We start from the raw sequence: 23,930 nt of genomic DNA, 5'->3' as shown, positions 1-23,930 counted from the left end.
GAAACTGCACACACAGTGTCCCCCAGGCTCCATAACTATCACGTTCTGGTGTTACAGGGGTTGCACTTAATCTGCATTTTAGTTTTTCTTTTTAAATTGCATCTTTTAAAGATGGTGGGTTGCACTTGTTTTTCACTAACAAGAGAAAATGCCATGCATGCATTTATTTTTAGTAGACATTATTTTCTGTAGTCTGCACCGTATGTCCAGGGGACACACATACTAGAAAACGCGATCACCTTGCTCTATTATGTGTTCGCAGAAGACAGCTTTTTTTCTCCAGACTAAGTAAAGATGGGGCATATTATCAATACAGGAGATAAAATTATCGCCACTTTAGCGGCAGAAAACGGCCGCTAAAACGGCGATAATGGGCTTGATAATATGCTCTATGGAATTCCAATTGAAGCCCATGTTAGATGTCCTTTCCCAATGTAAACCCAAGGTTGCTAGGGCAATGATGCAGAGGAAGAACATAGACTGCTGGATGCTTGGCGGGTTCTTTATCCATCATGTACTTTTTTATCTTCTCATTTTTGTTCTGCCTCCAGGATGGATTATTTTCTTACTCTGTTGATTTCTTCTCACTTCATTAATTCAAATCCATTATCAGATCATGCTGCTATTAGTCTAAAGGCGACCGTTTCTGATAAACCAGACTTCCCTAACCGCTGGTCCTTAGACAGAGACCTTTTAGCAGACAAGTCCTTTGTTGAACAAATGAAGGCCTGGAACAGTTTGTTCTTTGAGGAGAATAAACACTCTTCTTCAATTGAAAATGCATGAGAGAAATTTAAAGCAACTACTCAGGGGAGATTGTTGCCTTTCAGGTTAATTATTTTAAATTTAGAAATATGAAATGTATGAAACTGTTGGAGGCCTTTCTTTGGCAGAGCTTAAACTTACACAGGTAGTTAACTCCCAACATTTCAAGGAAAGAGAGCTAGCGAAGACTGAGCTAAAATATTTATTTATTGGCGAGGCAAATTATAAATAGTAGGACATTTTGCCAGCATTTACACAAGGAGGAATAAGTGAGTGAGAGGCTGCTGGCCTGCCAGGCTAGATCTAGACGAGTAAAAAATGCAATCTATAAACATCGAGATTCTTTACTGGGTACCTTGATGGATTAACCTTATCAAACAGATGGAATATTTTTAGAGCATTTTGCTACCATTTACTTCACAGATCAACAGTCCTCTGATGATAATATAGCTAAGTTTCTGGTTGGTATTGACTTCCCAAGGTTGACAAATGAAGCAGCACAAAATATTGCCCGTCCGATATCTTCATCTGAGACTGAGTATGGGGTGAAAACCCTCCCTAGAATACTGCTTAATGTGGATAATAAGATTTTTATGAACATTCTTGCTGTCAGGGTATCAGAGGTCACACCTTTAGAGATTGGCTATGATCAGACCGGGTTTATTCCAGTGCACCTATTGTATTATAACACTAATTACTAATGGGAAGCGATTGACTGTTTTAATCAGAACAACACTCTGGTAGCAATTTTGTTTATTGACACAGAAAAAGCTTTTGACAACGTAAGCTGGGAGTATTCATTAATGGTGATGGGGGTTATGGGACTTACTGCACAGCTCTCAAAGTCAATTTAGTCAATTTACGAGGGTTAATCTGCTGCAGTACATTTCTTACTACAAGATTTTGGATCCCTTTCGAATTACTAGGGGCACTAGGCAGGGATGCACCCTTTCTCCATTTCTTTTTGCCCTTTTCATGGAACCCCTGGCTTGCCTTCTAACAGAATTCTTGTGTAAGAGCTGCAATTCCCAGTGGGTCTAAACTTAAGTTGTATGTAAATCACTTGGTGCTATATTTGCCCCCCGAGAAGTCGGTGTTTCAAAAGCTGTTGGGCATTTTTAATACATTTCTAAGCTATTTGGCTATCTGGTAAATATCAAGGAATAAATAAGGACTACTTGCAACCCTATTGAGTGACATGTGGTGCAATTCCTATTGAATAGAGCTAAACAATGTTTTGGAAGAGTTGGATTTAGCCATAAATCGACTTCGCTTTATAACCCTAATGGTAATGATGTGACTAATGTGACTGAACGTTTGAATAAAATCATCAAAAATATTATCCAATAGCTGTTAAAAAGTGACAGTAATTGTCTAATAATGACAACTGGATTTTAGTATTTTGTTGTGAGGGGTATGAATCCTCTGACTAAACACAATCCTGGATGATTGTTTAAAGTAGACGTTGATCATTGGTGTTGATAAAGTTGGTGAAAAAGTTGGTGTAATTTGGAACAAAATTGGCAGCATGATTATAAACATAACACTAGGGGCCTGATTACAAGTTTGGGAGTCCCACAGCAGGCGGTGCAACACGTTGTCTGCTGTGGGACCGCAAAACCCTTGAAGTGACCGCCCTCCAGATTAGGAGTTAATTCCTCATCTGGCGGGAGGTCCTGCGTCTGTCTGACGGTGGCAGTCTGTCGGGCTCATTGAAGAGCCTGACATGCAGACCGCGGCACTCAGAGCACCGACTGCACCTTCCTGCACAGTGTGGCATACATGTCACATTGTGCAGTAATTGGGGGTGCAAATAAAGGGGGCACTACATGTGTCCCCCGCATGCATCCCCTGGGCCCAGAGGTGGGAGGGGGACCTATTAGGGCCTCCTTCATTGCCTTACCACCACCCTTTTCATGGTGGGCTCACTGCCATGAAAAGGGTGATGGTGAGGCAACTCATAATATGCTCGGCGGTGAAACAGCTGCACTGCCTGCATATTGCCGCCTCAACTCGCACCACCTCCACCGCATGGGATCCTTGATCCCTGAGGTGCCGGAGGCCCAACTGCCGCAGTCAAAATACTGCGGGCGGTCCATCAGTGTGCGGTGCCCGGACCGCCACCCCAGGTTCAGCGGTCCTATGGGGCGCCAAACTCAAAATCAGGCCCTAAGCCTGTTGATATTCAGGTGGTTCGATGGCACTGTGTAAATAAAAACCTTGTAATGTTCCCAAAGGAGATAGTTCAGTTATATGAACCAATAGAGGTCATGGAAGTTTAAAAAAATGCTGTGCATTTGAGGGATGGGAAAGTGTGGTACCTTACAAGAGTGGCTGAACGTTATGATGAAGGGTGGCAAAATATCCAACAGGAAACCAATGACATAGGAAATATGTTTAATGACATCATCCTAGTGGATGGTGATTTTTGTGACTGTGCTCAGACGAGCTGTGCAAAAAGTAATAGAGTAGGTAATAATGATACACTTGAATCTGAACAAGAGAGTAGTCCATCTGATGAAACGTAATTTCATAGTTCATTATGAAGCTTTGACAGCTCGTCACATTGTTCTCTACCAAGTGTTGATTGTATTGCTTGCTTGTATTGTGTATGCAAGTGTTGATAATACTCTTTGTTTACCATCAGAGGAAGGAGTGTGTGCTGTGAAGATGCTGTAGTGCCTGATACTGAGGATGATATCAGGAGCATGAGAAGTTATGTAGCAGACGTCCGCGATGGTTAAAGGATTATGTTGCAGTATTTTTTATAATTATGTAATTTTATTTTGGATCTTGTCGTTGTATTGTGAGGGGAAGTTATATTTAAGCATCTATAGTTTTATTCTTTTCATTTGATTCATTTTATGTTATTCATCCAAAGTGTTATTTCTTGTGTGTTCTTTGTATACTAATGGGGGGAGTGTTGCTGTTTCTTGCTATTGCTGGTAGGATTTCCATGAGTGAAGTCAGGGAATTCTTATTGACAGTTGCTGAGGATAGTGACTAGGAAGTGTATTATGGACAGCTGTTCTCCTTAAGAAGAGGACTAAAGTTATTTTTAATTATTTTATTTATGTATGGAATTATTGACTGCCACAGCCATGTCGATATCAGATAAATGATTTTAAAAAGGTAGGGCCGGCTGTAAGGAAGGCTATGCCTTATCGTTTGGCAATCTTAGACCAGGGTCTGATTAACTTAGCTGGTTGTTGAGACTGAAAGGAAATGTCAGGGTTGTGCTTGGAAACAAAAATAGATAAAGGAATTGTAAAGTTGTCAGATCATCCCCTTGGGATGGTGGCGTCAACTATAATACCCGGACTAGAAGTTGGGGAGAGGAGTTGGCCTAGCGGCTAGGGCGGTCGACCTCAAATCTGGGGAACCGGGTTTGAGTCGCGGCAATGCCGCTGAACATCTTGTGATTCTATGCAAATCACTTAATCTCCCCGTGCCTAACAAAAATGAATGTGTCCTCATGTAAAGCAGTGGTGCTATGTAAACCACTCTGATACCCGACACCTTCGGGTCAAGTTTGCGCTATATAAAACTCTGTTAAAAAGACAAGTGAAGATGGCTTGTGCGCGCTGGTGATTTAACCTGTTGTGTAAAATCCTAGGGTAGTCAAAGTGGAAATGTCCAACATCCAAAGATAAATATCACCTAACAACAATTGTGTTTTAATAACAAGAGGACACACATTCAGTAATGGGGCAAGGGGGCTTAGAGAGGACCCAAGATAATAACAGTGGAATGAAGGGAAAGAGCAAAAATGAGCAACTCCCCAGCCTAAAGGGAATTACCTTCCAAAATGGAGACAGAAAGAATCCCCCAAAACAATTGTAAGGTCCTGCCTTTTTATTAATGCGGTCTTTACACTCCATATTATAACACCGAGAATGGCAAGGGTTAAATCTGGATTATATGTATGGTGGCAGGCTAAACTGGAGCGGGTGCATTTTATGTTTTTTTTCACAACACAGTTCTACCTTTTGTGCAAGATAAAAATGATAACATTGATAATGACTGTTCAGAGTTGTGAAACCCGTCCCAAATTATTGAGGTAAAGTGCTCTTTTATGGAAAATAGTGGCAAACCTGTAGAAATACTTTCATCTGCTCACGTCCGAAAAATTAATTTAGAAGTTTGACTTTAAAATGACAAAAAGTCTGTAATATAAAACCATAAATCATGCAGTAAGCTGACCCCATTTGACTTGCTCCTGCAGGCCTGGGCTGTTCATATCAGGCATTTCTCTCGTTGGACTGGAGCCATTGGAGGACAGTGTTTGATGGCAGAGGGACGCTACAGGCGCCTCTGACACTTTCTCCAGCTCACCCGAGTAATTACAGCAGGGTGCTGTCGATGATAGAGGAAAAACAGAGAGGCGAGAGAGAAATGAGAGAAGAGGAAGGGAGAGGGGCTGGCGTTGAACATTTTTGCCAGGGTGATTTTTGTTTCCTGTCCGGTCCTGTGTCTATTGGATAAGATCTTTGTAACTCTAGCCCAGGGCACAGGATGTACTTTGCGCTGTGTAACTCGGGCCATTTTCGAAGAGATGTTATGTTGTTAAACTGCAAGTGTTATGTTCGACCTGTTGAGTTGTATGTTGGTTTATATGGCCCGTAAAGGAGACGCACCAAAGTAGAAATCTTATTTTGTCAGAAAACTGTCTTTTAGAAGCTGTGTTTGTCTGGCTCTGTCACAAGTGCTCAGGCTGCCTTCTTTTGGAGAACGCCTGAGAAGATCTGTTTTAGGTAATGATCGCCCTACTAGCTTTTGTGAAGAGGCACTGGTGCTATTAAGAAAAAAAAATATATATATATATATTGTTGTCATGTGCAGGACTTGAACTTCTAGGTATGCTTAATATGACTAAAGAGAAGCTGCACTTCGCCTGTGCTGCTCTTTAAGCCCTCTTTAATGGTGCCCCTCCAATTCAAACACGATGGAGTATAAAAAGACATATTCCTATTAATCTTCCTCAGTGCAGGCCAGTATGGTCAACACAAGGATGGGCTAGAGCGGAACCCTTGGTCTTGACTCGCTCATTTCCAGGGGCGGCTGGTGACATTTGAAAGTGGCGGGGCATATAATGCTTGCAAAGGAAGCAAACAAACGTGTGAGTAGTCGCGAGGGGGGGGGGGTCAGGCGCGGGGAGGGGGTGGTGGGGTCGCACGGGGGAATAGTGTTTGGGCTGAAGAGACGTGGCTTGCAGTAAACAGTAATAGTGAGCATTGGAATATATTTCTTAAAGGAAGTTAGAATTACGAGTGATAAGGAGATTCTGCTGGCATAGTGAAATGCTTGAATAAAATACCCTGTTTTCCCGTGCCAGGCCAGGCAAACCTGGTTATCATGCACTAATGAGTACTCTACGTCGCAGTCCTTTTTCTTCAGAAAACTCTATCGTCCTGATAATAAGAGAGGGGGGCCAGCGGGGAATTGAATTTTAAGTTCAGAAGAACAGAAAAATGCAATTTCCATTATAGCTTCTGCTCACACGTGGCTCAAGCAACCAACGCAAGCTTACCCAAATAACGGTCAATTTTCCCCAAATCCGAATAGACAAGCGAACAGTTCCTGCCGCAGTTAACCATCTCGTTAACGTGACAGGTAAACGCCGTTTAGCGATCAGGGTTTGCGAACACCAGGTCAAAAAACACGTTCGAACATCGTTATATTTCGAAATACCAATGCTATAATACGCCCATGTCTAACACTAAAGACACATTTTATAAACACTACAAACAAGCCTTATACATTTAAAATTAAGAGGAAAACTTACCTGACCGCCTCTGCACCTGGTCCGCGTTAGCGCCTCTGCCCTCTTCGAACTGGAATAGCACGTCAACACTGCGTGGCAACCCCTCAGCCAATCCTGGTGCTGCTGCAGCGCCAGGATTGGCTGAGGGCACAGCCTACTCCTCGCCTGCCGCCTGCCCATTAGGAGACCGAGGGGCTCCTAATGGGCATGCGCAAGGCAGTAAAAACACAAGTACGCATGACTGGGCACGGGCTAAAAATTACTCTCCATGCCCACTCATGCGCACTTGTGCTGCCTTTCCCTGGCTTGTCTGACAATGCATGTCAGTCAACATGACGCCGGACCGCCCACGGTCCGACGTCATGCTGACTGACATGTATTGTCAGTTCTCCCCACCCTCGGCGTCTCTGAACTTAAGTAAACTAAGTTCAGAGACACCGAGGGAGCTGCTGGCGCGGGCGGGTGCGCGGGGGCGGGGGGGCAACGCCCCAACGCCCCACTGGACGAACCGCACCTGCTCATTTCAGGGCATCACGTTCCTGCCACAAACTATATTTATATTATAAAAAAGGCATGCCTGGCAGCTACATTTATAATGAGGCATCTGATGTCTGCTGGCCAATAGCCGGTGCCATGTTCTTGAACCTTCTGGTGTATGAAAACAGCCTTTTTCTTCTGCAGATCGTTTTTTTTACTTAGAAGAGAAGTGTGGCCCATGTGACGCGTTTTACCCTTCCGCCGAAAGCTTTTCACAAGCCTGCCTCAACAACGTGATGTGAGGAAGAATCTCCTTCTCAAGTCTACATTCTGTCTCAAACTTTGTCTCAGTTCCTTTCTGCTTCAATTTCTACCTCGTTTATATTATTTTTCTTTCTCAATCCCTTTTATCTTTCTCTAGTCTGCTCTTAGTGATGTATTCTCTCTCTGTTTATCTCTGTAGCATTCTAACTCTACTTCCTTTTTACTCATGTCTCTCCTTATTCACCACCCAAGCAAGCCAACTGAGAATTCGCAATCCACTGAATTACTTTCAAAGAAATTATACAATTTATGTCAATCTGTCTGTCATCATAAAATGTTAAACCAAATGCAATAGTGGTAATACAATACCAGTGAAATTGCTATTGCTTCCAAGATCATGCATTCTTAAGGGCGAAAAAGACAAATAGACAAACCCTGGAATGTAAATTGGCAGTGACGAAAATACTTTCTAGTGATGTAAATATGCAACCTGCAGTGTGTTGTACATCATGTTTTGAGCTACATTTTCATGTAGGCCACCCCTTTGTCAATTACATGACACGTGGACAAAATTACTTAAGATGTGGTTTCGGTGGCCAGTATATATGTGAGGATGTGAAAAGCTTCACTCCAGGGCAATAGTCCTGCTGGGGACTGTGTGTGAATTAAAAAGGATAAACATCATGCCAATCTCATTATTTAAATAAGATTAATTGTTTTGAAACACAACTTTAATGGTGCAGATCCTGAAATCACTTCACAAATATATATAGTGCTAAATACCGGTATCAGATTATCATAACTACAAAAATACCCTTGATTATAAACATCTATGATTAGTATATAGATTTTCACATTAATATAAAACTTTGAAATATTGCTTACTTAAATAATGCGGTACTTAAACCATTTTTGGATACTGTTTTACTTTTTTGCTTCTAAACCTAGGGGTCGATTACAATGTAGTTCGGAAACTGTTCCGACCAAATCGGTCTCCGAATCGTTTCTGACCGAATTGGGTTCTGTGTGTCCGAACGACCGATTACGATGCTTCCCAACATTGTTCGGTCAGACTCACATTGACTTCATTGGGAGCCTGTGTTCCGAATGAGAACACAGGCTCCCATTAAAAAAAGGGGTGCCTGCCACATTGTGCATGGTTAGAAAGAGGGTTCCCTTGGGTACCCACACAGGCCCCATCTGGATGCCTCCGGGTGAAGGGGGTCTGCCATGGGCCCCCAAAGAAATACTCTGACAGCCGTTTCTTATCGGACAGACCGAATCGGAACGGCTGTCTGAATCGGTCATCGTAATCGCTTGCTCGGAAACCGTGTCCATAGAGATGTACGGTTCAGGTATGAAAGACTATGGCTGTCCGAATGCCTTTGGAACCGAATCGGACAGCCTGAATGGTTTCCATGCATCGTGCTCGGTCATATGGAAATGTGTACGATTCTGTTGGAAACAAGGCTTAGGAATCGGATTAGCCGAATCTGAATCCAGTTTGGGGCCTTTACGAACGACATCGTAATCAGGCTCTTAGATTGGTAGTAATATTTTTAAATGTAATATAAAATATGAAACTTTAAAATGTTAATTTTTTGTGTTGAGCTGTCTTTGATACAATATATGTTTTTGTTGTTTTTATTTTTAATTTTATTAATTAATATTTTTTAAACATTTTAATTATTGTTTTTTTTATTTTGGGTCTTCCAATGTATTTGTGGGGTTTAATAGGTCACAGGGTGTGTAGTGTTTCAAAATGGAAAATGTCTAAATAAATATTTTTAATAACGTATGATAGAAAATGTAATACATATTAATATTAAATTTGGGATTTTCAAAGCTTACATTTTAAAATTATTATATACTTTAATTATCTAAACAGTTGTAATTAGATGTACTTTTTCATGTAATTATATTCATTTAAAGGCATTATTAAAGTAATATAAAAATTTAAATAAATATTAGAAATATTATTTATGTATCTATACTCAAAATGCTGATAATAATAATAATGGTCTCATTTAATGAATTATTACTCACATTGGTTATATTTTCAAATTACTTTACATTTTTAAAAGCATGTTCCGATTTATTTAGAAATTTTAAATTCAATCAATCAAACAATCAATCAGGGTTTTGTGAAGCGCACTACTCACCTGTGAGGGTCTCATGGTGCTGGGGAAAGGGGGTGAGCAGCTCCTTTGGGGTGATTCGACGAGCCAAGCAGGTCCTTCCTGAACTGGCGCAGTTTTGGACTTCATCGGAGTTGAAGATGGAGTTTGTCCCAGGTCTTGAATGTGAGGAAGGAGAAGGATCTTCCGCCTGCTCGGGTCCTGTAGACACGAGGGACGGTGGCTAAGGTGAGGTTGGCTGATCAGAGGTTTCGCTTGGGGCGTGGAAGGAGATTCGGTCATTGAGGTATTAGGGTCCGGTGTTGTGGAGGGCTTTGTAGGCATGTGTGAGTAGTTTGAAGGTTATTCGTCTTTCGACAGGGAGCCAGTGGAGGTCGCGGAGGTGTTGGGTGATGTGGTCGTGTCTTGGGATATTGAGGATAAGTCAGGCCGCGGCGTTCTGGATGGTCTATAGTTTGCAAAGGAGTTTTTTGTTGATTCTGACACAGAGGGCGTTGCCGTAGTCCAGTCTGCTGATAGTGTGTGGGTGACAGTTTTCTTGAAGTCAGGGGGGATCCACTTGAACATCTTGCAAAGTATGCAGAGGGTGTTGAAGCATGCGTAGGATACTGCATTGATCTGGCGATTCATGGTGAGTGAAAAGTTGAGTGTGATGCTGAGGTTGAGTGCATGGTCCGTTAGGGTGGGAGGGGTTTCAAGGGTGGGAGCCCACCAGGTGTTGTCCCATGCGGAGAGAGTGGAGCCGAGGATGAGGACTTCTTTTTTCTCCAAATTTAGCTTTAGGCAGCTGTTGCTCATCCAGGTCACGACTGCTTTCATCCCTTGTTGGAAGTTGCGCCTGGTGATGTTGGGTTCCTTGGTGAGGAAGAGGATGAGCTAGGTGTCATTAGCGTAGGAGACGATGTTGAGCCTGTAGTTTCTGACAATGGTTGCGAGTGGGGACATGCAAACATTGAAGAGTGTGGGGCTGAGGGAGGACCCTTGGGGTACACCGCATATGATCTCTGTCGGTTCTGAGAGGAAGGGCGGGAGTCTCATTCTCTGTGTTCTGATTGACAGAAAAGATCGTATCCAGTCTAAGGCTTTTCCTTGGATACCGGCTTCATGGAGTCTGGTGGCTAGTGTGTGGTGAGAGACAGTGTTGAAGGCTGCTGATAGGTCCAGGAGGATCATGGCTGCCATGTGGCCTTGGTTGAGGAAGGAGTAGATATCATTGGTGGCAGTGAGGAGGGTGGTCTCAGTCCTGTGGTTGCTGCACAATCTGTATTGAGAGGTGTCTAGTATGTTGGTTGTTGGTTTCTATGAAGTGTGCTAGCTGGGTGTTGACGGCCTTTTCATTGACTTTGGCAGCAAAAGGAAGCAGTGTGATTGGCCTGAAGTTTTTGAGGCCTGTGGTGTTTGTGAAGGGCTACTTTAGGAGGGGGTTGACTTTTGCGCTTTCAGTTGTTGGGGAATGTGTCGATCTCGAGGGAGCAGTTGATAGTTCGGCGAAGCTCTGGTGCAATGATGATGGCGGCCCTGTGGAAGATGTGTGGTAGGCAGAGTTCAGAAGGTGCTCCGGAGTGGATGCTCTTCATTGTCTTTAAGGTGTCTTCTATGGTGAGAGGGTCAAGGTGAGAAGGGTCTATTGGGCGGCGTCCTTGGGCGGTGCCGTGGGCGGTGCCGTGGTCTTGGTCATCGAAGTTGTTGTAGATCGTCTTGATCTTGAGGCGAAAGAAGGAGCTGAGTTTGTTGCAGAGGTCTTGGGAGGGAGGGGCGTTGGTTGTTTCACTGGTGGGTCTGGCGAATTTCTGTATGATGGTGAAGAGTTCCTTGGAGTTGTGGGCGTTGGAGAGGATTCTGTCTTAGATGAAGTTTTTCTTTGTTGCTTTGATTGGTTGGTGGTGTGCTGTGATGGCTATTTTGTAGGTGGAGCATGCTTCTGGGGTTTTGATGTTTCTCCATGTCTTCTCCAGTCGCCGGCAGGAGTGCTTGGATTCTTGGAGATCCGTGGTGAACAAGTTGGCTTTCTTGTTGTGTTGTCTCATGGTGTTCTGGAGGGGGGCAACAGTGTTGGTGCAGTTGGTCATCCTTTGGTGAAGGTTGTTTGCTGCTGTGTTGGTGTCAGTTGTAGTTGTGGGTGGAGTGTAGGTGAGGGCGGAGGTAAGGTGTTCTTTAGAGACTTTGTTCCAGCTTCTGCGTGGGAGGCGGCGCATGTGCTTGTGTGCAGAGGGTTTCATAAAGGAGGAGTGGATGCAATGGTGGTCTGCCTAGATCAGTTCCATGGTGTGGCTGTACGAATGTTGTTTCCTCCGGTGAAGATGGGGTCAAGTGTGTGTCTTGCTGTGTAAGTGGGGGTGGAGGCAAGTTGCTTCAGTTCTATGTTGGTGACGTTCTCCAGGAGGGCGGTGGTGTTGGGATTGCTGTGGTAGTCCAGGTGGAAATTCAGGTCTTCGAGTAGCATGTAGTCTGTAGAGTCGGGGGCGTGGGGTGCGATGTGGTCAGTGATGACGTTGGTGAAGGGGGTGCGGGGTCCAGGAGGTCTGTAGGAAATTGTTCGTCGGAGCATCATTTTGGGGTTGGGCTTGATCTGGAAGTGAATGTGTTCCATGGGGGGAGCTTTTGTGGATGATGGTGAGGCCTCCTCCTGGGCTGTTGGGGTGGTCTTTTCTCAGGATCTTGTATCCGTCGGGGATTGCAGTTGCGATATCGTTGCAGAGCTGGCATTGGTCCAGGTCTCTGTGAGGAAGGCAATGTCAGGCTTGTGAGTGTTGAGGAGGTCCCAGATTTCTACAGCGTGTCTGTGCAGGGAGCGTACGTTGAGGAGGAGGCAGCTCGGTTGCTTGTGTGTGGTGGCGTCCGGCGGTTTGGAGGTAATTGTCAGGGTCCGGTGGTGGGTGAAGGTTCCATCAGGAGATCAGGCCTTGGGTGTTGCTCGGTGTCAAAAGCTGGCAGTTGTTGTTACGTCCAGGGTTGAGTGTGTGGAGAGTGTTTGGGTCGTAGCGATAGGGGGTTGGGCACCAGGATCCCTTGTGCTGGTCACGGTTGGGTCGCGGATGGGCGCAGATGGGCTTGCCTTTGGCACATCAGCGGCGCGCCCACTGTGTGATTGCCATTAAGTAGGGGAGGGCGATCAGCTGGGAGACAGGAGGTGGAGCGACATGCTGGGGGGGAGGGGCCACGGGGGCAGCCGTGGTAGGGAGCACCAAGGAACAGGAGGCAAAGAAGAGCGAGAGAAGCAGGGGCAAGGCAAAAAAGGAGAAAACAGAGGAAAAAAGGGAAAGAGGCAAGGAGAGAAATGCAAACAGGAAAAAAGAGGACACAAACAGAGTAGACTAACAGAAGAGCAAGCTCTTCCACTAGACCACACGGAATGAGGTGCAGGCAGGAGCCTGTGGGTGGAGAAGGGCCTCGAACACATACCTGGAAGGGGCTCAAGGGCAGAGCCTTAACAATGGAGCTGCGTGGGGGACAGCAGTGACTCTGACCAGGAGATCTGACCAGGAGGTCATGATCAAAATATTTTTATAAAAATATTTTGGACATAGAAGTTGTTTTTAGTTATTCTGATATCCTAAAATATATGTTGTTAGCCTAATGTAAGTTGAACTGCACTTAAATTTGCAAAAATGCACCCCCACTAACTACATGCTTATACCCCAATGTTAGTTGGACTGGAATTTGAATAGTAAATTTGGCCAGCCCCCCACCACCCAACTATATGTGCATGTTCTCCATGCTAGTTGGCCTTGAGTTAGAATAGTAAATGTAGGCACTTTTACCATTAGTTTGATTATAGTAGGAATAGTAAATCTGATTCCAATAAATATGTGCACTTACTCAATGTTGCATGGATTAAAGTTTGAAAAATAAATATGACTATCCCTAATATGTGAACTTTCTCCAGTGTTAGATAATTTGAAGTTAAATAGTGAATCTGATCCCCCTAGCTAGATGCAGTTATGCCAACTGTAGTTAGACTAGAATTAGTACAGTACACATGACCCCTAAACACATGCTCTTCCTCAATGTTAGTTGGACTGAGGTTGGAACAGCATATCTCACTCCCCTAAAAATGCTACTTTACCAAGTGTTAGATGGACTGGAGTTGAAAAGTAAATCTGAACCCTTTAAATAGAAGCACTTTCTACAGTGTTAGGTAGGGTGGAGTTAGAATAGTATAACTGCTCCTGGCCACTACAAATGGATGCACTTTCCTTAGTTTCAGCTAGACTGTAGTTAGAATAGTTCATCTGATTGACCCTCATATATATGTATATGTATGTATATAATATATAGATATATACACATACACACATACACTTTGAACAATGTTAGTTTGGATTGGAGTTATCATAGTAATTCTGATCCCATAAATATTTGCTCTTGCCACAATGTTTGTTGGAATTAATTTACAATAGCAAATTTGCTCCCCTCCCAATGGATGCCTTTCACCCAGTGAAAGTTTGAATAGAGTTAGATTAGTAAATACATAATCTTTAAATGTATGCACTTTCCCCAATGTTTGTTGGACTGCATTTAGAATAGTACATGTATCTCCCACAACTAAAGTTTACTTTTTTAGATACGATGCTGTCATTTTAGTGAATGATTAAGTATTACATATTGCTTCACTTCAGTCTTTTTGTGTTATTCTTTGGTATTTTACAAGTAGTTAATTCCATTATATTTCATAAATTGTTTTGTAAAATATTTTCGTAAACATTAATTATATTTTGTTACTTGAGAATATGTGTTTATGTATCTTTGTAATTTATTAAAAAACTAAATGTTTAAAAAAGTAAAATTTTTTGTAGATGTCTAAGAAACACTTTTTGATATATAAATTAAACAAATATTATTTTTGTAAAGGTATTTAATTCTGTTTTTTTTTAGATAAGTACATTTATCTGTTTTTAAGTGTAATATTGTTAACATCAAACAAATATCATTTTTGTTACTTTTAAGACTAATAAAACAATTATTTTAATTATGCAAAATATGTTTAAAAATATTATTGTAAAGATCAAAAATGTAAAATGCATTTTAATTCAATACAGTTAATATTTTAAGTTATGTCATAGATGTTCATGACATGTTATTATGGTTTTCAATATTTCTGTAAATTCTAAAACTAACTTTAAAATTCAATATTGTTGCAATCTAACATTTTTAGAACATATTTTTTTTTAACTTTAGACATTTTTAGGACGTTATTTTGGAGCCCATAATTGTGTTATCATAATTAGAAATGTATAGAGTTTATTATATTTTGCTTATTTTTTAAGACATTTTAGAAGTCAATATCCAAGATTACAATCAATGTTAATATCTATGGTGTTTTTACAATGCCAAACAAGTACCATGAAATCTGAGCAATCAGTATGTTTCTTTGGTTCAAAAATCAAATACTTCAAAATAATTTCAAAATAAATTCAGCACAAAAGACACTGAAGGCACATTCATCGCATTAGTAAGGATGATTTGCTCTGTACCTGTGTTATGACAATACGAATTTTCTTCATAATACTGTGTCATGGTGCAATCAGTTGCACAACCATAAATATGCCTTGTGTTCATCTCACACTAGACACATTAGTTGAATCCTCAGCTAAATGGTTTTAGGGCACAAATTTTTACCAATATTCAGGCAATGATGAAGTGGTGTTAGGCATCTGTGCTGTCTATCCAACTCCACAATGGTTACCAGACCAGTTACGCCACATAAAAAGAAAGGAGGTCATCATCAAGCAATTCTGCACTCCTCCTGTTTCTGATGAACTGACTCATATGGTATCATCTTTCCATACATTCAAAAACCATGTACTTTTGACTTTGTTCTACATGAAATTCTCTAGTTATCTAGCTGATTGGTAGAAAGTTTTCCTGCATTACATATGCAGGTGCAATGCCTGACTGCAATAGTGCAAATGCCAAGCGACATTTCCAGAATTTAAGAATAGCCATTTTGAATCTTCCTATGATGTCTATATGCATCAGTGCACTAGTGCATCTTCTTTAAGAGCTGAAAGAGACTTAGAGAAGACCCAGTAGCATGCAAGTTAGCCTCTTCTTCTGATAGTATTGCAGTCCTATCACTTTGAAATTGCAGCACCTAGGAGGCTAGCTTGACCTACCACAACCTGTGAATTTGCTTGATATATTTCCAACTTTTGGCCTCTTATGCAATGGTTTTGCAATAAACTTCAATGGAACACCCACCAATTCTTGTTGATGTATCTTAACCTTTGTCCACTTTGCCTGATTAATGTCCTCCATTCCCGCCTTCATTAGCAGAACCTAGAGATAATACTTTCCAACATTGTCTGTAGCTTAACTAGTGTACCACCGGAATCCCCTTGTGTAGCGTTGCATACTATGCAAAGAGACGAAACGGCTACCGGTTGTTTTTAGCACTGTACAAAACCCTGATATTCATATTTCAAAACAAACCCCCAAACGAGGCTAACACTGCGTGTGGTGGCTAGTGCGCTTTAGTAGGTCATTAAGGATATAAGAGAGCAGCTCCTACTGACATCTCCTAATGAAGTCCCACAAAATATTAAAGTACACGTGCTTGGTGCTCTCCCTCTGTATACTGCTATAGGCGTACCAGCCCATAGATCAAACATGCATACATATCACATACAGATAGGGGTTTTGAGTAAGCCCTTTTTATTCACAGGTCTGTCAAACTCATTCACATTGTGTTTCTGCCCACCACAGTATTGAGTACTAAACAATGGGTCACCCCCTTCAGCCGCTGGCGGTCTTGCATTGTGAGTGATGACATTTTGCCTGTTCACGTGAGCAACAAGAAGTGCACTCCAAAGTCAAGGCTGCTTGCCAATAGCTCACCGTACCAATGTTTTATCTTTCCATTATTTGTCGCTTTTTTTGCAATGTTTGAATGTTTCACATGTCTTCAAGTTCATTGATTTAAAGCCATTAGTACATTTTCTTTGAGCTTATAAGAATGACAGTTGTTTGCAATGCTTAATAAAACTGAAAAGCGTTTCTAGATCTGTTTCAAGTACACCTACGTGCTAATAAGTACCCATAGTGGTCTATCAAAATTATACGCAATGGGTATTTTTAAAAAATATTTATTGCAAGCATAAGGCCTCCATGTTTAGACAGCCACATTTTTTACTACTATTTATTGGTGCGTCGCTGCAATAAAATGAAAAAAAAATGACTACTGCACCAGCTTGCCAAAGCCAGTACTTGTTCTTACTTGCAATCATCTAACTACCCGGATAACTGTCATGTAAAGTGCAGTATGTGCACTGTTCCACTTTTTTTTATCTCACATGCCACTACGAATATTTACTTGCCAGTTACAGCATATTATTTATGCACCGACGCATACCTATTCAAAGGCACTGTTCCGTTAAGGGGCTCGGATTTATAGTTCTCCCTTGCCTCCACCATGTTTTTCCCCAACAGACCATGCAAATTCAGGATGTGGTGCGCAGAAACGAGACATGGCCATGTCTCGTTTCTGCGCTCATTTTAAGTGCAGCAAAGGTTGTTAGGTTCCATAGATACAGTAATTCACTCAACATTCACAGTCGTCCTTATCAAACCTAGTTGCCTAATTTGCACAAAATGTTTTCCTCATTCGAACAAGGCAATGAAAAATATATGAGCTCTACCTTTTCTCCCTTGTGCCCCATCGGACCTTGAAGACCCGGCGTACCTTGCAAGCCCTGTGCAAAGAGAGAAAGAATACAAATGCAGAGGGTTATGAACAGAGCAGTTTACAGCTTGAATTATTAGCACTATGTAAGTCAGAAAAAAAGATTTAGATGTGTGGTACCCTCCAGCCTCCATTCCACAGTTAGCAGTAAGTGAAAAGATGGAGATAAACTGGCACTAAAATGATAAGCAACATCTGTGCCATGGTGGGTGCAGAGCCATTAAATCAGGGAATGTTCTAAATACTGCAGATCTGTGCAACTTCACTTCCTGCTAAAATTACACTCATTTACCATCTGGAAGGAGCATCATTTGGAACTCGATGAGCATTTAAGTGCCCACTTTGGAATACATGTATGCATGCTGTAAATACTACTGATTTGGCTGTGATTTGGCCTTTATTTAGCGTGCCAAAACATGGAGTTAAATCAGTAAAGAAATGTGTTGGTTCGTGTTGAGAAAGAGTCAAAGACTGCAGTGTTCATTAACTGTCAACCATTTTCAGAACCGCTGTTTCTGCACGCATAGCATGACTGTCATTGTATTTTATATTTTACATGTCCGTGAGGGAGCTTGGCTGCCCACTTATATTCTAAGGTGACACAGTAACTTCCACAGCACAATTTACATGTGGAATAGATTTGCTTGTATTCCTCCGTCCACAAATGCAAAATAAATGATGATAAGTGGAACTGTAGGAAATAATAACTGTCCACAGTGAACACCAAGACCTTTTGCTTCATAGATTCTCTGCTCTGCTGAGGTGTGAGGTCCACTAAAAAAGGCCTCAGACCTCTTACTTTCACTTCAAAAGTACATGTCTCTTTTAACATGGGAGCAGTCAGACCCTTTGATGTGGCCTGAGGTATTTACTGAAATATGTGAAAGTTTGCTAAGCAGTGCACTGTAATTTGGCTATTTGTGTAGAACATCAACACTAGCTGGTGACATGTACAGTTGTGCTTTGAGCCTGGAACTATTTGGCTCTTCTCTCCATTTCGTTAAAATTGCTCATGGTTATCTTCCCACATTGACTGGCTTTGCCATTAAAATAGCCATGAGACTTTAAAAGGCCACACCTAACCTTCTAGTAAATAATAAAAAACATTTGTATTATCTTCCAAATTGTAATAAATATAGATGTGATATTTACATCAGTATAGAACTGGACTAAAACACCCACATCTGGAAAAATAATGAGATTTTGAATTTAGAAGCAAAGTTGTGAGATGTCAACATTTTGTTCTTATGGCCATCCGGTAAGACATTTAGGCTAACATATACAACCAGGACTAGAGAAAAACTGGAAGAAGATGCATTTTTCTGGGAACCAATTGGCTTCCTGTGCCAAAATAATTTCATCAACAGGAAGTAGTTTTGAGCTCTGCCACGACGTGACAACAAGGCATGACATCAACAAACTGTAGTTGGTTGTACTTCCCCTCTTTATCACCTGTAGTGTCTTGTGTGTTAGAGATGATGGAACCCTTTTGGTTCCTGACAAACTCCATAGACAGTTGGCGTATGTGAAGTCAAAGCCCCACTCCAGCCAGTGGATAGCTTTCGAAGAAGACAAAGGTCTTGCAGAACCATTATGTATCATCGGCCAGGAACCTGCTGGTGAGTCTGTGTAAGAGGTACCGTGCCACAAGGCAACATGCAGCCATAAGTCATACAGAACGATAACACTAAAGGCAGCCAGGTACAAAGAAGTGCTAAAGGAAGTGATATCTAGATGCAAGGAAGCACTAAAGGCAGTGGGAACCAGGTACAATGCAGAAGATTGGAAATGGTGTCAAACACATGCAAGAGACAAAATAAGTACATACAGTAAAAGAGAAAGAAGATACTGGACGTCCAGTGAGTGGGCCAGATGACCTGAGTTCAAATACTGAACCAGTACTTCCATAAGGAATGGAATCAGGTGTCCATCAAGCACTGTCTGAACAGCACATACTGTCAATGGCTGTAAGTTCCATAACTGGTTGTTACACTGGCGTTTTCCTGAAACCACCTCTTCCATTCGATGCCACCAGGAAGCAGAATATTGGCACCAGATAGATTGCCTGGATCAGAACTTTTGATGATTTCATCAATGGATTGAAAGAAGAAGCAGATAACAAAAAAACAAATACTTCAAGAATCTTGAAGGTGAAGGAGTAAAGGAAGTAATAAAGAAAATACCACACCCTGATGAAGTCTCATTCTGTCAAATCAAAAAGAATCTAAATATTAATTTCAATCCAATGCCGAATGTTGATTACAAAAGATACAATATCAACCAAGAAATGCAAAAAGCTTACAGAAACGCTCAGTCTGGAGCAAGGGCTCATGGCTGCAAGAGCCAAAATAATGTGCAGACCGACAAGCTGCTGACATGGAAGCCAGAGGAGCCAAGAGTGAGTTAGCACTAAACATGAAAAGTAAGCAGAGACACGAGGTCGAGAGCCACAGAAAAAGAAACTGCTTTATATACTGATGTTTTTTCTCCACTTGAAGGTAGATGTCCCGTCATTGGACAAGAATGCAAGGGCTGTGGTAAAGAGAACCATTCATAATGGTTTACAAACCAAAGGAAAAACAAAGTGAGGCATGTCAAGAAAATAAAATGGATGTCCGAACGTTCCAGAAGTGAAGTTCGACTCACAACAACAAGGCCAAGTGGCCAATGGAAAATAAACAAAATGAATCATCGTCGTAAAATTTTTTGTCCAAATGTTCTTCAACGTCTTTGTCAAGCAATAGTGAAGAAGATGGATATATGATATCGATGTCAATTAAAGAGAAATGTGCGCATGTCGGATTGGCTGCATGCAAGGAAGAATGCAAATCAAAGAAAGATCAACAAGTGAAGCCACTTAATTAATGTAGACATTGTTCTAAAAATCATTCCAAAGGTGAACAGCTGTTGCATACCTTTTATCATAGACAGTGGTGTGTCGATAAACATTATGTCAGAGGAGAAGTACAATGAACTGTCTCTAGTGCCCCATCTCACACCATTGAAAACTAAAGTGTATACATAGGCTGCATCGATGCCATTAAAAAGGCAACGTTCATTTGTAGCCACCATGAAGCACAAAAAGACAAAAGTGCAAGCACCAATTCACTTGCTTCAAGGTACTTCGTCAAGAGCCTGTTTACTCAGTTTCAGCACTGCTGCTGAAATGGGACTGATCTGTAAATGACAACATAAATGCTCATCACCAATTAGTGAGTCAGTTTCCAATGTTGTTTCAAGGATTAGGAAAAATTAAAACAATGAAAGTGCAACTGCATATTAATGAGGACATTGGTCCGGTTGCTCAGCAACATCGTCAAATTGCATATCATTTACAGGAAGCTGTTGAAAAAGAACTTGAGCCATTACTAAAGCACAATTTCATTGAGCGATCCATTGGTCTGACACCATGGGTTTCGCCCATAGTGGTAGCACCTAAACAGGAAAGTGAATGAGCTGTACGCATCTGTGTTGATATGCGTCAAGCTAAAAAGGCAATTGAAAGAGAACGACATCCTGGTCCACACATTGCCGATTTGATCACACAGCTGAAAGGTGCCAAAGTCTTCTCTTGCCTTGATTTGAACAAAGGATATTATTAATTGGAACTAGAAGAATATTGCAGGTACATTACTACCTTTTCTACCCATATTGGTTTGTCCAGATATTTGAGATTAAGTTCCGGCATGTCATCAGCTGTAGAACTTTTTCAAGATGCCATTTGACGCACAATGCGGCCTGTCATGCATGCTTTCAATTACCGTGATTATATATTGGTCTTTAGGTCCACACAAAAGGAACATGGTAAAGCTCTCACACAAGGGTGCTGTTTACTTGCTGATGCAGGTTTCACTTTGAATGCGGAAAAGTGTGAGTTCCACAAAAGAAAACTCACAATATTTGGCCATATTTTCTCTGATGGGGAATGACTCCAGATCCGGCTAAGGTACAGGCTTTGTCAGCCACCCATCCCACACAAGATGATACCATATTACGCTCTTTTATGGGCATGAACAGCTACTGTTCTAGGTACATTTGTGAAACAAAATGATGAATTTCAATGGCTCTATGAATGTGGACAATGCTTCAAGAAAATCAACCATACAATTGAGAATGCCTCTGAAATTTCCTACTTTGATCCGAAGCTACATAAAGAAATTGTTGTGGATACAAGCCCGGTAGGGATGGGAGTACTCCTTGACCAACACAATGGACATACAAATACTCAAAGGCATATTGTATCGAATGCCAGCAGACGTTCGTCACAAGCTGAATGTGCCTATTTACAACCTGAAAAAAATTATCTGTAGTGGGGGCTTGTGAACATTTCCGAGAGTTTCTATATGGAAAGTATTTCACTCTTGTCACAAATCATGAACCATCTTTAGCAATCCAAAAGCCAAGATGCACCCTCACACTGAGAGGTGGATATTCACCTGCGGTAAGATGACTACACTATTGTGCACCGACCATGGAAAGATCAAAACCCTGCTGAATACTGTTCCCGATTGCCAGTACATTTTCACTTTCAAAACGGCTGAAGTCTACATTAATTTCATTGTAAAGTCCAGTACTATATCAGTGGAACAAATCATTGCTGCCATGAGCACAGACAGTGAATTGATAATACTCAAAGATGTTACTGCATGTCAATCTTGGAAGCAACACACTCAACCTCTTACAAATGACAGTGAATATCAGAAATAAAAAATTGTGAAAGATGAGCTTTCCATTACCAAAGAAGATATAGTCTTCCGAGGTTTAAGGATTGTCATACCGGAGAGTCTAAGACAGCAAGTCATTGAAGTGGCTCATTAGGGACATCGTGGAATTGTCACCACAAAGCGAGCTCACTGGCTTCCTAATTTTGATGAAAGAGCTGAAAGGGAATTAAAGGCCTATCATTTGTGCAACTGTTTATCTCCCAAGACAAGCCAGCATTCCATTGAACATGACTGATCTTCCAAAGCATGTGTGGGAGACAATCAATGTTGACTTCTTTGGACCCCCTGATAATGGACATCATCTTATGGTAGTCATTAATGAGTATTCTTCTTTTCCCTTGGTAGAAGACCTCTCGTCGATAACTCAGGAAAAAGTAATCGAGAGGCTAGATGGTATTTTTTCTACAAGGGGCATTCTTCAATACTGAAGAAGTCCAACAAAAGCTCACCTTTCAACAGTGGAGAATTCAAAGATTTTCTTACTCATCTGAACATTAAACTTCAGAAGAGCACACTTCTTTGGCCACAAGCAAACTGCATTGTAATGCATTTTAGGAGCACCCTAATAAAGAAGGTTCAGTATGCTGCACTGGAAAAGCTTGAACTCACATCAGCTCTTCATTCTGATTTTCATGCATACCAGTCGACTCCCCATTCAACTATATGTGGAAGTCCTGCAACTCTGATGTTTGGGAGAGCCATAAAGGCCAGGTTGCCACAATGGACCACTAAAAGAGTGATTAATGATGATGAATTTCATCAAAAACATTCATGTCACAAATACAAAATGAAGGCATTTGCAGATAAATGCCGATTTGTGAGGAGCACTGTACTTAGAGAAAGAGACTGAGCCCTTGTCAGACAGAAATGAAAACATAAGTCTGATGCTCCATTTGATGCTGACCCACTGAGGGTTGTGACTAGTAAAGGACACATGGTGACTGCTCACCATCCTGGAAAGCCCATTAAGTGAGTTTCTTTGCATTTCAAGCACCTCCCTGGACATTTGCCAACTCCGGATGTCAGAAGTGAAATTTCTCCACCTGAGAATCCTGAGAGCCCAATGACTGCACCTGTGTCTCTGCCACCAGTGCCAGCCATAGACACTTCACCTGTATCTCCGCTGCCTCTTATGACAAGATCTGGGTGAAAGATTTGAGCACCAAAATGGCTTATTGAAGAGTTATGATGTATATATGTATAATTTTTACTTTTTATTTAACTAAGGGGGAGATGTAATGTCATGTGAGTTAGAGATGACGGGCCCTTTTGGTTCCTGACGGACTCTGTAGACCAGTGAAGTAAGTGCTTGTGTGTGGTTGACAGAATTCAGGATGTAGAATGTTCAGTTAAGGGTTACATGCAGAGGAATAAAGATGTGTAATACCAAGCTCCATATGTGGTGTAATCATTTACATGCTCCGAGGCTGGCGAGGACCCTACATCACCCTGTGGGGCTATTCAACTTTTTGAATGGAGTAACTAGAATGCTTTTCTAGTAGTTGGCCTCTTGGAAAATGTGGAAGATCAGTGAGTATACATGCCCATATACACAATTATAACATTGGAAAAAACTGATATAACTACAAACATGGAAATTGTTGTATTTACCTTAACAGACTGCTAAGGCATATGCATAAAAGAGGGTACTCATACATATCATGGGATAACAGGAATGAGGGTTCTCAAGCAGATAATATCACACGCACACAAAATGAAACAAATCAAGTAGAGATATATTTTAGATCATATGGCTGCTGAACCCATTTTTCACTCTTAAATGTTAGAAAGAATTAATGTGTTTCCAAAAAGGGCAGTACTGGCTCTATCTGACCACACAGGTGTTCTTTACTAGCACTTAACCTTTTAATGGTCTTTCTGCTCCGAGACCATAAGTCAATGTAAACAACAAGATACAAAAGGGAATGCTTCGGAAGTCAAATGTATTTACAGAGTGTTCACTTAATTCAGGATTTGTCCAAATCATTCAAGCACACAAATTCTTCTTATAGATCCCAAATCACGCAGGGGCCATGTAATGGTATTCAAAAACAGGGTTTTCTTTACTCTTCACAACATCTAAACTGCAGCCCGGTCAACGAGTTTCATCCCAATAG

General features: G+C 41.5%; 1 protein-coding gene across 2 annotated transcripts in view; it reads right to left on the bottom strand.

Annotated features, from left to right (window-relative positions):
* COL19A1 (collagen type XIX alpha 1 chain) overlaps positions 1 to 23,930 on the bottom strand; it is a 2,198,704-nt gene that overhangs the window by 990,797 nt on the left and 1,183,977 nt on the right. For both annotated transcript variants that reach the window (XM_085610910.1, XM_085610909.1), the window contains exon 14: positions 17,046 to 17,099. In XM_085610910.1, the coding sequence (XP_085467036.1) occupies positions 17,046 to 17,099 (54 nt within the window). The remainder of the gene's footprint in view (positions 1 to 17,045; positions 17,100 to 23,930) is intronic.

The sequence above is a fragment of the Triturus cristatus genome, chromosome 6, assembly GCF_964204655.1.
Source record: "Triturus cristatus chromosome 6, aTriCri1.1, whole genome shotgun sequence".
NCBI classification, from domain to species: domain Eukaryota; kingdom Metazoa; phylum Chordata; class Amphibia; order Caudata; family Salamandridae; genus Triturus; species Triturus cristatus.
The sequence above is the reverse complement of the archived record's forward strand: the minus strand, read 5'-3'. Positions and strand labels throughout refer to the sequence as shown.